This window comes from Bos javanicus, chromosome 6 (genome assembly GCF_032452875.1).
Source record: "Bos javanicus breed banteng chromosome 6, ARS-OSU_banteng_1.0, whole genome shotgun sequence".
NCBI lineage: Eukaryota > Metazoa > Chordata > Mammalia > Artiodactyla > Bovidae > Bos > Bos javanicus.
The window spans coordinates 67,132,142-67,146,790 of NC_083873.1; the positions used below are offsets into that span (position 1 = coordinate 67,132,142).

At 39.9% G+C, this 14,649-nt stretch overlaps 1 protein-coding gene across 5 annotated transcripts in view; it reads right to left on the bottom strand.

Moving 5' to 3' along the window:
- Positions 1 to 14,649, bottom strand: part of TEC (tec protein tyrosine kinase) — a 168,348-nt gene that overhangs the window by 29,414 nt on the left and 124,285 nt on the right. For all 5 annotated transcript variants that reach the window (XM_061420094.1, XM_061420093.1, XM_061420095.1 and 2 more), the window contains 3 exons: positions 9,686 to 9,732; positions 7,857 to 8,029; positions 3,945 to 4,010 (listed from right to left, as the gene is read on the bottom strand). In XM_061420094.1, coding sequence (XP_061276078.1) covers positions 3,945 to 4,010; positions 7,857 to 8,029; positions 9,686 to 9,732 — 286 coding nt within the window. The remainder of the gene's footprint in view (positions 1 to 3,944; positions 4,011 to 7,856; positions 8,030 to 9,685; positions 9,733 to 14,649) is intronic.

The window sequence follows — 14,649 nt, forward strand, 5'->3', positions numbered from 1 at the left end:
GTGTTTCCATCAAGAATATATTCCTGACCACCATAATGAGTCCAGTTTCTTTCCTGCAGCACTTCTGCTGGTTCTGTCCTCCCCCAACTGGGACCTGATGTAGAGGTGAGAACCAGGGTACTGATACCCCGGGAGCTGTAGGTTGGCAGTCCTGAGTCCAGCCCAGGGGACAACCATTGCCTAGGGCTCCTCCTCCTGCCCCCAAACAAACAGCAGAGGGGCTCTTGATTCAGTTCAGTTCAGTTCAGTTCAGTTTACTCACTCAGTTGTGTCCGACTCTTCGTGACCCCATGGACCACAGCACACCAGGCCTCCCTGTTCTATCACCAACTCCCAGAGTTTATTCAACTCATGTCCATTGAGTTGGTGATGCCATCCAACCATCTCATTCTCTGTCATCCCCTTCTCCTCCTGCCTTCAATCTTTCCCAGCATCAGGATCTTTTCCAATGAGTCAGTTCTTCACACCAGGTGGCCAAAGCATTGGAATTTCAGCATCAACATCAGTCCTTCCAATGAACACTCAGGACTGATCTCCTCCAGAATGGACTCGTTGGATCTCCTTGCAGTCCAAGGGACTCTCAAGAGTCTTCTCCAACACCACAGTTCAAAAGCATCAATTCTTCGGCGCTCAGCTTTCTTTAGAGTCCAACTCTCACATCCATACATGACTAATGCAAAAACCATAGCCTTGACTAGATAGACGTTTTTTTGGCAAAGTAATGTCTCTGCTTTTCAATATGCTGTCTAGGTTGGTTATAACTTTCCTTCCAAGGAACAAGCATCTTTTAATTTCATGGCTGCAGTCACCATCTGCTTAATTTTTGAGCCCCCCAAAATAAAATCTCTCACTGTTTCCACTGTTTCCCCATCTATTTCCCATGAAGTGATGGGACCAGATGCCATAAATCTTCGTTTTCTGAATGTTGAGCTTTAAGCCAACTTTTTCACTCTCCTCTTTCACTGTCATCAAGAGCCTCTTTAGTTCTTCTTCACTTTCTGCCATAAGGGTGGTGTCATCTGCATATCTGAGGTTATTGATTGATATTTCTCCCGGCAATCTTGATTCCAGTTTGTGCTTCATCCAGCCCAGCATTTTTCAGTGGTAGGAGCTGACAGAGGGCATCAGAGGGCAGACAGACTAAAACCACAATCACAGAAACTAGCCAATCTAGTCACATGGACCACAGCCTTGTCTAACTCAGTGATATTAAGCCATGCTGCATAGGGCCACCCAAGACGGATGGGTCTTGGTGGAGAGTTCTGACAAAATGTGGTCCACTGGAGAAGGGAATGGAAAACCATTTCAGTATTCTTGCCTTGAGAACCCCATGAACAGTATGAAAAGGCAAGAAGACAGGACACTGAAAGATTAACTCCCCCCCGATATGCTACTGGAGATCAGTGGAGAAATAACTCCACAAAGAATGAAGAGACAGAGCCAAAGCAAAAACAATACCCAGTTGTGGATGAGACTGGTGATAGAAGCAAGGTCTGATGCTGTAAAGAGCAATATTGCATAGGAACCTGGAATGTTAGGTCCATGAATCAAGGCAAATTGGAAGTGGTCAAACAGGAGATGACAAGAGTGAACACTGACATTTTAGGAATCAGTGAACTAAAATGGACTGGAATGGGTGAATTTAACTCAGATGACCATTATAACTACTACTGTGGGCAAAAATCCCTTAGAAGAAATGGTGTAGCCATCACAGTCAACGAAAGAGTCTGAAATGCAGTACTTGGTTGCAATCTCAAAAATGACAGAATGATGTCTGTTTGTTTCCAAGGTAAACCATTCAATATCACGGTAATCCAAGTCTATGCCCTGACCAGTAACGCTGAAGAAGCTGAAGTTGAATAGTTCTATGAAGACCTGTAAGACCTTCTGGAACTAACACCCAAAAAAGATGTCCTTTTCATCATAGGGGACTGGAATGCAAAAGTAGGAAGTCAAGAAACACCTGGAGTAACAGGCAAATTTGGCCTTGCAGTACAGAATGAAGCAGGGTAAAGGCTAATAGAGTTTTGCCAAGAGAATGCACTGGTCATAGCAAACACCCTCTTCCAACAACACAAGACTCTACATGTGGACATCACCAGATGGCCAACACCAAAATCAGATTGATTATATTCTTTGCAGCCAAAGATGAAGAAGCTCTATACAGTCAGCAAAAACAAGACCAGGAGCTGACTGTGCCTCAGATCATGAACTCCTTATTGCTCTTGGTTCAGCACCTGGCAAAAAGTTTTTTAACCCTGGAGATATTTGAGATGTATTACAAGATGGGCTTTAGCAAAATCCAACACCAACCGTGGCATGGAAAGATAGCAGGAGTCAGCACTGAGAACAGGTTTTTCATCTCTCATGCAGCCAGAACTGGCACCCTGCCACGTGGTATCCCCAACCTTGGGCAGAAGCCAGCTGAGGGGGCTCCCACAGCAAGTCCCCTTAGTCATGCAGAGGTGGAGTCAGGCACCCAAAAAATGCATGGCAATGCACCATAAACTTTCTAAAACCCTTATGTGTAATCCCGTGAGTCATAGGGGGTAGCTCTTACATTCAGATAAGGATTATCTAGTTTCCAAGCACTTCCCTCCTCAATTATCAGTCACTTCTCTACCAGATCCCTTTAAAATCAAGTCCAAGTTTCTACCTTTAGCATCTTCCCCAAATTCTAAATATATGCTCTATTTTCCTAAAACTTATTTCAGAGCAAAAACACTATTTTAGTTACATCTTTTTTATACCCTCACCTACTTCTAAAACACCTTTGAAGGGGTCACACCACTGGGAACTACGACTTTTGAATCTGTTAATCCTTTTCTAGACTTTTAAGGTACACTCATATTATAGGAAGTGACATGGACAGAGGAAACAGCTTTGTGTTGGAGGTGGTGGTGATGGTGTTGTTTTTAAAGAAGTGAATGAAGCATCAAAATACCACCTCAGAATGACCACAAACAGTGTTTGGTATATTTGAGCCTCTCACTAAAACCTGGCCACACACTGCTAGTGGGCGTATGAACAGCAGCCCACTTGCTTTCTCTGAAAAGTAATTTGACAGCATGCTTTAGAAGTCTTAAGAAGTTCAAAACTAGCCTTTAGCCCAGTATGTAGGTTTTTAAAGATCTAGTTTAAAACAATAAGCAGAAAGAGGTATCCCAGTATTTTTACATAGCAAAGATGCCAAAACATTCATGTCACACAAATAAGAAAATGATTTTATAAATTACTGCACATCCATGTGGTTATATGCCTGGTTGTACTCCTTAAGATCTCACACAGTGCAGGATACATACTAAGGTCTCAGTAAATATTTGAAGAATGAAACACAGTACAATTATGAAAATGCTTTTGAAGAACATTCAACGGTATGAGGAAATATATTGTTAAGTGAATTAAACAGGATATAAAACAGTATATACAGCATGATTCTATTTTTTTAAAACAGTAAAAAGATTGAAAGAAAATATACAAATGTTGACAGAGTTCAGATCTAGTTGATTTATAATTTTTTCCTTATTAACATTTTTCATATTTTCAAACAATTTTAAAACAATAATCACTTATTATAGTTAGAAAAAATAAACAATCAAATGCTTTTTAAAGGCAACTCTAGGAAACTGTATTTTCATTTCTTGAATGAACAATGAGCTGTATTTCAAAGCCAGTTAAGCTGTGATTTGTTTAAAATCAATTTAATTATATTCATTTCTGTAACTCGATTCACACATAGTATGTTCAGGTGAAGTGTATAATAGAAACTAATTATACACTAATTACAGCATCATTTACCATCTTATACAACTGAGTTAAGAATAAGTTGGTATCACCTTATAAAGACAGTGAAAGATAACCATTAGTCTCCCAGGTCCCTTACATAATTAGGAAAAGAAAAACAATGTCTGGTTCTCCACATTCACAAAATATCTTTTACTTACTCATATTGATCTAAGTTGTTTGATTTCTTTCCTGTCACATAATTACTTGGGATATATCCTTCACTCCTAGAAATAAGAAAAACACTTTAGATAAACTGAAAATATTTTACTGACAGTATTAAGAGGAAAATTACTGCCCTTCTGGAATAATTAAAGTATAATATTGCCTAAAGCTTATAAGAAAGATTGGCTGACCCTCAATAAGTCAATGTATCTACAGTATTTGATGCTTTACAAAGGATTTCCTCATTGGATCCTTACAAAAATTCTGAGGTAGGCAGACATTCTTGTACCCACTTTTCGGTGGGGAAACCAAAGCTTAGGAAGATTGAGACTTTTTCAAGGGCTCAGAACTAGCCAGCAACAGGGTCAGAATGTGAATTCTGAACTTGTGACTTGGTTCAGGGCCCTTCCTAACGTTCTATGGTGCTTCTCTTGAATTCACCCTTTCTGGGGATGTTTTAAAGAAACCACTACTTCAGGAAAGTGGCAGTGTGGGATGAAAACAACTGCCCCTGCAACACCGTGACAGTCTGTGCAGTGCACGCTTTCAGAGAGTAATCCCTAACATCTGCATCAGCATCATCTGGTCACTCGGTAAACGACAAATTCCTGGGTCCCACCCAAGAGACATGAACTGAGGAGGCCTGTGTGGGGCCAGGGGACCTTGCATTTTTACCCTAGATGACTCCTGTGCACATTAAAATTTAAGGAGCAGTCATAGTAGGTAGAATCTTGGCTGGAACCAAGAATTTCAGCAGAAGAAGAGATATATGTATAAAATTTCTACGTTGAGTAAAAATACTATAATTCTGAATTTGAACTGCTGGTTTAGTTCAGTTGCTCAGTCTTTGCGACCCCATGAATCGCAGCACGCCAGGCCTCTGGTAACAACCCATAATATATGCACACATAAGAGTGTATATATGTGGCTCTGTGCACTGAGAAAGGCCTAGAAGCAAGGACAATCCAGCAGCAAGAGAATCTTAGTACCCCACCTGTTGTCTTTAAATATTATTTCCTATGAAAAGGAGCCAGAACTCTATGGGGAAATGGCAAATTGCAGGTTTGACCAGGAAGAACACAAGAATGAAACTGAGCTCTTTTATTTTCTTCAGAAAGCAAGGAAGCTGAGAAAGAAAGGCTAAAAGGACCCCTAACAAAAATAGTTACCATTGACGCATGATGGGACAATCCAAGCAAAAAGAATAATGACAGCAATAGAAAAAAACCAAATATGAAATTATCCATGCTTCTCCTTCTGTTTAGTCGCTCAGTCATGTCTGACTCTTTGCAACCGCATGGAGCCCACCAGGCTCCTCTTTCCATGGGATTTCCCAGGCAAGAATACTTGGAAATGGATTGCCATTTCCTTCTCCAGGGGATCTTCCTGACCCAGGGAGTGAACCCACGTCTCCTGCATTGATTGGCAGGTGGGTTCTTTACCTCTGAGCCACCTGGGAATCCCAGAAGTATCCATAATAACACTTTTAAAAGTATTGGTTACCACTGTTATCAGCAGAGGAAACTTGGTCGTCAGAATTAGAAAAATCTCCATTTTGCTATCCTGAAGGAAATAATAGATCTAAGCAATAATCATCAATGGATGCTAAAATCATTAAGTGAAACATTGACGAAGAATTTTATGATGGAGGAATAAAGTTGACAAACATACCTCCAGTGTGTTTACCTGCGTAACCCTGGCATCGTAAGAAGTGGAACCACCAGATATAGGGGACATAGATACATATTCAACAATACCATGTGGAAGCAAATAGCTTAGTCTAGATTGTGGCTCACTATAGAGAAAAAGATCTGGTTTTATCAATAAATCAAAAACGGGGGGAAAAAGGACAGGGATTGTTGTAGAATAAAAGAGAGACATGAGACGTGTCAGCAAAATGCATTGTGTGGACCTTGTTTTAATCTTGAGTAAATTGTAAAAATACAGATTAGAGCTAATCAAGGAAAACCAGAATTACAGAGTTGGTACTATCCTTAAACCTGGGCCAGAAGGGCCCCTGTTCTGACCTCACACTTTCGAGGGAATGCTAAAGTCCATCATTCCTCAGCTGGACCATCATCTGAAACTATGGCCTCAGAATTCGCTGCCCATTGCCAAGCCCTACAGGGGCCTTTCCAAGGGGTTTCATTCTCTGGAAACCAAATGATGCTGCTTGCATGCACTCCTCCAGCCCAGGTCCAGGCAGTGACCAAGCTGGGAGGTGGCTTTTGCCAACCAAATGGACAGAATTTGGATGTGTAGCTGGGAGACGCACATGGTGCATGCGAGACGGAACCAGGGACAGAAGGGAAGGGAGAAGGGCGAGACCCTGAGACGGCCAGCCCTCCGGGCGCTGTCACATTCTGGCACGGAACTCTAAGCCAGACCTTGCTTTCCTTGTCATTTTGGAGGTATGTTTGTCAAGCTGCAGGATAAATTATACCTTATTCACTAATTTGTCAGCCTGACTTATAAATATTTAAATATTTGATATCTGGGCTTTTATTTCTTCTAGTCCTGAAAATGCTGGGGGAAAGCCTACCAAGGAATTTTTAAAATTATTATTCTATTATAATGTTGGGGTTCCCTGGTGGCTCAGACGGTAAAGAAACTGCCTGCAATCAGGAGACCCAGGTACATCTCTGGGTGGGGAAGATCCCTTGGAGAAGACAGTGGCTACCCACTCCAGTATTCTTGCCTGGAGAATTCTATGGACAGAAGAGCCCGGTGTGCTATAGCCCATGGGGTCACAAAAAGTCAGACACGACTGAGCAACTAACACACGCACACATGCTAATGACACAGCAGTTGTTTAAACATCTTTAAGCAATTAGACTTGGGGGTGAAATTTCATGATGATTTGAATCTACTTTTAAATACTCAAAAAAAAAAAAAAAAAAAAAAAGAACAGTTGGGAAGATTTTTTTTGTTGTTTTAATGGGAAGATTTAAAAATTATGACCGACCAATTTCTGAAGTCAAGTGACAAGAGGCTCCGTTAAACTATTACATATCTTTTGGATATGTCTATAATTTAAAAAAAAAATCTTGTTTGGCAAAAAAAAGCAGTGATGACCTTCCTATAAACACAGATGAACAGGTTTCCATAAAGGTACTAATGCACAGCACTCAGGAGATGTACCACTGCCAAGAAGTGAGCAGCAGACATGGGCCCTGCCCAATCCAGAGGCTTCCATTGCTTCTCCAGCAGTGACCCTGGAACTGCAGGTGGGGCAGGAGGTAAGAAAGTGGATTTGCATGAAGGGAATGCTCTAATCAGGACAAAAAGCCCTCCTCTTCTTATTCACAGGAACTCAGAATAAAAACAGGGTTATACTACAGAGGTAAGCACAGGATATAGAGCTTTCCTAATGAAGCTTAAGATACACTCCCTGCCGTATCATATTTACCCATTATTTACCAATAATAAGGTTGAAAGGATTATTCTCTTTAAATCCTATTTAGTATAAATAACATTTGTTTTTAAACTTCTTGAATGTATGTATTTTAGACATAGGCACATACACACATACATATAGACAGACACACACTCACATTCTCTCTTTCTACAACCAATCTAAGATTACTTATTTATTTTGAGGGGGAGGGGGACAGAAAGAGACCTAAAATGTAATTTCCCCCAAGATCAAAACAATCCAATTCAAACATACAATGGATGAGAAATAGACCAGTGTAATGGATTCTAATTTCTGGAAAGAAGTGGTTGATCTATTTATATTTATTGAGTTACTAAGAAGACACTGTGCTACTAAAAGGTAATAATGTATATTTTCATTTACGGCTGTTGAACTGGTCTCACTACATAGCAGTTACAGATTATCATCTTCTCGCTCAGTATTTAACTCCCAGTCACCCACTGTGTATCATCCACAGGGAGGGAATACCTACCCATATTTATCTCTTGCTTTCCACCAATGAACATCATTCTTTTCCAATATGATATACTCCTGGCCTCTCTCTAGTCTGAGATCATGTGCTTCTGTCGCTTGGAAATCATACATGGCTACAACTATTTCTTCACCATTTTCTTCTTCAGGCGGAATTGGTGGAGGAGGCCTTCGCTAAGAAACGGAAATGTGAAAGTTTAGTCTTCTATGTGAAACTGGGTGTAAAGTAAACACTAAGCACTGCATACCGCCACAGAATAAACTCTACCTAAAGTAATCTGGTGACTCTCCGCCCATGAGTTTGAGGATGTTGATGCTACTGGGCCTCTCATGGGTTTCAGAATACAGGACAAGAGCAAAAACTGTCTTTAAATATCAGAAGGATTCTTCTCGGGGTCAGGATTAACTTACCAGGGAGAGGCAAGGGTAGAATGTGAGTAGAAATCACGACTAAAAGCAGATCCACCATTTAATGGCCTACAATGGGAAAAAGACCTACTTTCGTCAGGTCTCCCACTTGAAGGAATCTACTTCTTCATGCCTACTATGTGCAAGGTACACTCTAAGTACATAGCTGGCATATATCTTCTCATTTATTCTTTTTTTTTTTTTTAAATTTTAAATTGAAATATATAGTTGGGCTTCCCTGGTAGCTCAGCTGGTAAAGAATTTGCCTGCAATGCAGAAGACCTCTGTACGACTCTTGGGTCAGGAAGTTCCCCTGGAGAAGGGATAGGCTACCCGCCCCAGTATTCTTGCCTGGTGAATCCCCATGGACAGAGAAGCCTGGTGGGCTACAGTCCATGGGGTTGCAAAGAGCTGGACATGACTAAGGGACTAAGCACAGCATAGCACATAGTTAACTTACAATGCTGCATTCGTTTCTGGTATACAGCGAAGTGATTCAGTATATACTCTTTTTCATACTGTTTTCATTATGGTTTATTATAGGATACTGAATACAGCTCCCTATGCTATAGAGTAGGACCTTGCTGTTTATCTACTTTATATATAATAGTTCCTATCTGCTAATCTCAAAAGCCTAATTTACCCCCATACCCCGCCTTTCCCCTTGGGCAACCCTAAATTTCCTTCCTCTGTGAGTCTGTTTCTGTTTTGCAAATAAGTTCATTTGCATCCTCATTTATTCTTAGTACTAATTCCATAAGAGTATATAATTTCCATTTTATAACTAAGGAAACAGTGGCTTAAAGTCACCCACATCAGATTCGAGCTGGATCGGGTCCCTCCCAAGTCCAAAGTATATGTTTTGTACCATACTTCACTATTCATAGGTATATCATTAAATCAATAGAGTCATCCCTTTGTCATAATACTGTGGTCTCAGGACTGAAATATTCCTCTAAAGTCCCCCATTGCTTGAATAATATTCAAAGCCAAAATATAGGCAGAATGCCAGATGATAATAGGGCCCCCAGTGATAATTTCTGATACATTTAAATAAATATTATTTGACACCAAAAAAAAATCAAGTTAAGCCATAATCTATCCATTTCTGATAGAAATGTAGGAGGCAATATCACAGGACTGAACAAAAACACACTTGGTAAACACACGCTTAAAAAAGTTAGGGGCTTCCCTGGTGGCTCAGACAGTAAAGAATCTACCTGCAATGTGGGAGACCTGGATTCGATTCCTGGGTCAGAAAGATCCCCTGGGGAAGGGCATAGCTACTGACTCCAGTGTTCTTGCCTGGAAAATCCCATGGATAGTGGAGCCTAGCAAGCTACAGTCCATGGGTCGCAAAAAGTTACACATGAATGAGCAACTATCTCTTTCATCACTTCCAAAAGTTAAAGACCACCTTACTTTCTTTATTTCTGGCGCTGGTGTTGGAGGTAGTGCTTTTCTTATACCTAAAAATACAACAATAAGATAGGTTAAAATGCCATCTAACAGTGATCGACAGTTTTAAGGAAAACTAAACATAACAAGACGGAGAAGGCAATGGCACCCCACTCCAGTACTCTTGCCTGGAAAATCCCATGGACAGAGAAGCCTGGTGGGCTGCAGTCCATGGGGTCGCACAGGGTCAGACACGACTGAAGCAACTTAGTAGCAGCAGCAGCAAACATAACAAGAAATCCACTCTGACTCTCTCACTCTGGTGCATGTTGCTTGCAATACTATTTTAGAACAGATTTCTTGAACAGACTGTAAGTGCCATAGGGATTGAGGCCATGTGTTATTCATTGTAAGCAAATGGGATTACAACAGAACCAAAAATTTTCTGCTCAGCAAAGGAAACCCATCAACAAAATGAAAAGGCAACCAACAGAAGGGGAGAAAACATTTGCAACCCACATATCTGAGAAGGGGTTAGTATCCAAAATATACAAGGAACTCATAGAACTCAATAGTTAAATAATAACTCAATTAAAAGTGGACAAAGGACCTAAACAGACTTTCTCTTAAAGAAGACATACAAACAGCCAAGAGGTACTTTAAAAGGTGCTCAGCATAACTAATCATTAGGAAAATGCAAATTAAAAGCAGGAATAAGATACCAACTCATACGTACTGGGACAGCAATTATAAAACCCACATGTGACAGTGGGTACCCTTGTCTTGTTCTTGACTTTAGGGGAAATGCTTTCAATTTTTCACCATTGAGGATAATGTTTGCTGTGGGTTGGTCATATATAGCTTTTATTATGTTGAGGTATGTTCCTTCTATTCCTGCTTTCTGGAGAGTTTTTATCATAAATGGATGTTGAATTTTGTCAAAGGCTTTCTTTGCATCTATTGAGATAATCATATGGCTTTTATTTTTCAATTTGTTAATGTGGTGTATTACATTGATTGATTTGCAGATATTGAAGAATCCTTGCATCCCTGGGATAAAGCCCAATTGGTCATGATGTATGATCTTTTTAATGTGTTGTTGGATTCTGATTGCTAGAATTTTGTTAAGGATTTTTGCATCTATGTTCATCAGTGATATTGGCCTGTAGTTTTCTTTTTTTGTGGCATCTTTGTCAGGTTTTGGTACTAGGGTGATGGTGGCCTCATAGAATGAGTTTGGAAGTTTACCTTCCTCTGCAATTTTCTGGAAGAGTTTGAGCAGGATAGGTGTTAGCTCTTCTCTAAATTTTTGATGGAATTCAGCTGTGAAGCCGTCTGGTCCTGGGCTTTTGTTTGCTGGAAGATTTCTGATTACAGTTCCAATTTCCGTGCTTGTGATGGGTCTAAGATTTTCTATTTCTTCCTCGTTCAGTTTTGGAAAGTTGTACTTTTCTAAGAATTTGTCCATTTCTTCCACGTTGTTCATTTTATTGCCATATAATTGCTGATAGTAGTCTCTTATGATCCTTCGTATTTCTGTGTTGTCTGTTGTGATCTCTCCATTTTCACTTCTAATTTTATTGATGTGATTTTTCTCCGTTTGTTTCTTGATGAGTCTGGCTAATGGTTTGTCAATTTTATTTATCCCCTCAGAGAACCAGCTTTTGGCTTTGTTGATTTTTGCTATGGTCTCTTTTGTTTCTTTTGCATTTACTTCTGCCCTAATTTTTAAGATTTCTTTCCTTCTACTAACCCTGGGGTTCTTCATTTCTTCCTTTTCTAGTTGCTTTAGGTGTAAAGTTAGATTATTTATTTGACTTTTTTCTTGTTTCTTGAGGTACGCCTGCATTGCTATGAACCTTCCCCTTAGGACTGCTTTTACAGTGTCCCACAGGTTTTGGGTTGTTGTGTTTTCATTTTCATTCGTTTCTATGCATATTTTTATTTCTGATTTCTTCTGTGATTGGTTGGTTATTCAGCAGTGTGTTGATGAGCCTCCATATGTTGGAATTTTTAATCGTTTTTCTCCTGTAATTGAGATCTAATCTTACTGCATTGTGTTCAGAAAAGATGCTTGGAATGATTTCAATTTTTTTGAATTTACCAAGGCTAGCTTTATGGCCCAGGATGTGATCTATCCTAGAGAAGGTTCCGTGTGTGCTTGAGAAAAAGGTGAAATTCATTGTTTTTGGATGAAATGTCCTATAGGTATCAATTAGGTCTAACTGGTCTATTGTATAATTTAAAGTTTGTGTTTCCTTGTTAATATTCTTTTTAGTTTATCTATCCATAGGTGTGAGTGGGGTATTAAAGTCTCCCACTATTATTGTGTTATTGTTAATTTCCCCTTTCATACTTGTTAGCATTTGTCTTACATATTGCAGTCCTCCTATATTGGGTGCATATATAATTATAATTGTTATATCTTCTTCTTTGATTGATCCATTTCCCCTAAAGTCAGGAACAAGACAAGGGTGTCCACTTTCACCATTACTATTCAACATAGTTTTGGAAGTTTTGGCCACAGCAATCAGAGCAGAAAAAAAATAAAAGGAATCCAAATTGGAAAAGAAGATGTAAAACTCTCACTGTTTGCAGATGACATGATCCTCTACATAGAAGACCCTAAAGACTCCACCAGAAAATTACTAGAGCTAATCAATGAATATAGTAAAGTTGCAGGATATAAAATCAACACACAGAAATCCCTTGCATTCCTATACACTAACACTGAGAAAATATAAAGAGAAATTAAGGAAACAATTCCATTCACCATTGCAACAAAAAGAATAAAATACTTAGGAATATATCTACCTAAAGAAACTAAAGACCTAAATATAGAAAACTATAAAACACTGGTGAAAGAAATCAAAGAGGACACTAATAGATGGAGAAATATACCGTGTTCATGGATCAGAAGAATCAATATAGTGAAAATGAGTATACTACCCAAAGCAATTTATAGATTCAATGCCATTCCTATCAAGCTACCAATGGTATTTTTCACAGAGCTAGAACAAATAATTTCACAATTTGTATGGAAATATAAAAAACCTCGAATAGCCAAAGCTATCTTGAGAAAGAAGAATGGAACTGGAGGAATCAACCTGCCTGACTTCAGGCTCTAATACAAAGCCACATTCATCAAGACAATATGGTACTGGCACAAAGACAGAAATATAGATCAATGGAACAAAACAGAAAGCCCAGAGATAAATCCACACACATATGGACACCTTATCTTTGACAAAGGAGGCAAGAATATACAATGGAGAAAAGACAATCTTTTTAACAAGTGGTTTGGGAAAACTGGTCAACCACTTGTAAAAGAATGAAACTAGAACACTCTCTAACACCACACACAAAAATAAACTCAAAATGGATTAAAGATCTAAATGTAAGACCAGAAACTGTAAAATTCCTAGAGGAGAACATAGGCAAAACACTCTCCGACATAAATCACAGCAGGGTCCTCTAGGATCCACCTCCCAGAATATTGGAAATAAAAGCAAAAATAAACAGAAATAAACAGTTCAGTTGCTCAGTCGTGTCTGACTCTGCGACCCCATGAATTGCAGCACACCAGGCCACCCTGTCCATCACCAACTCCCGGAGTTCACCCAAACCCACGTCCATCAAGTCGGTGATGCCATCCAGCCATCTCATCCTCTGTTGTCCCCTTTTCCTCCTGCCCCCAATCCCTCCCAGCATTAGAGTCTTTTCCAATGAGTCAACTCTTCACATGAGGTGGCCAAAGTACTGGAGTTTCAGCTTTACCATCAGTCCTTCCAAAGAACACTCAGGACTGATCTCCTTCAGAATAGACAGGTTGGATCTCCTTGCAGTCCATGGACTCTTAAGAGTCTTCTCCAACACCACAGTTCAAAAGCATCAATTCTTCGGCGCTCAGCTTTCTTCACAGTCCAACTCTCACATCCATACATGACTACTGGAAAAACCATAGCCTTGACTAGAAGGACCTTTGTTGGCAAAGTAATGTCTCTGCTTTTTAATATGCTACCTAGTTTGGTCATGGAGAAGGCAATGGCCACCCACTCCAGTACTCTTGCCTGGAAAATCCCACAGACGGAGGAGCCTGGTAGGCTGCAGTCCATGGGGTCGCAAAGAGTAGGACATGACTGAGCAACTTCACTTTTCACTTTTCACTTTCATGCATTGGAGAAGGAAATGGCAACTCACTCCAGTGTTCTTGCCTGGACAATCCCAGGGATGGTGGAGCCTGGTGGGCTGCCGTCTATGGGGTCGCACAGAGTCAGACACAAGTGAAGCGACTTAGCAGCAGCAGCATGTTGGTCATAACTTTCCTTCCAAGGATTAAGTGCCTTTTAATTTCATGGCTGCAATCACCATCTGCAGTGATTTTGGAGCCCCAAAAAATAAAGTCTGATACTGTTTGGAACATAATTATAATTAAAAGTTTCTGCACAACAAAGGAAACTATAAGCAAGGTGAATAGACAGCCTTCAGAATGGGAGAAAATAATAGCAAATGAAGCAACTGACAAAGAATTAATCTCAAAAATATGCAAGCAACTCCTGCAGCTCAATTCCAGAAAAATAAACGACCCAATCAAAAAATGGGCCAAAGACCTAAATAGACATTTCTCCAAAGAAGACATACAGATGGCTAACAAACACATGAAAAGATGCTCAACATCACTCATTATCAGAGAAATGCAAATCAAAACCACAATGAGGTACCATTTCATACCAGTCAGAATGGCTGCCATCCAAAAGTCTACAAGCAAGGAGGAGCTAAGATGGTGGAGGAATAGGACGGGGAGAACACTTTCTCCCCGACAAATTCATCAAAAGAACATTTAAATGCCGAGTAAATTCCACAAAACAACTTCTGAATGCCGGCAGAGGACATCAGGCACCCAGAAAAGCAACCCACTGTCTTTGAAAGGAGGTATGAAAAAATATAAAAGACAAAAAAAGAGACAAAAGAGGGAGGGATGGAGCTCC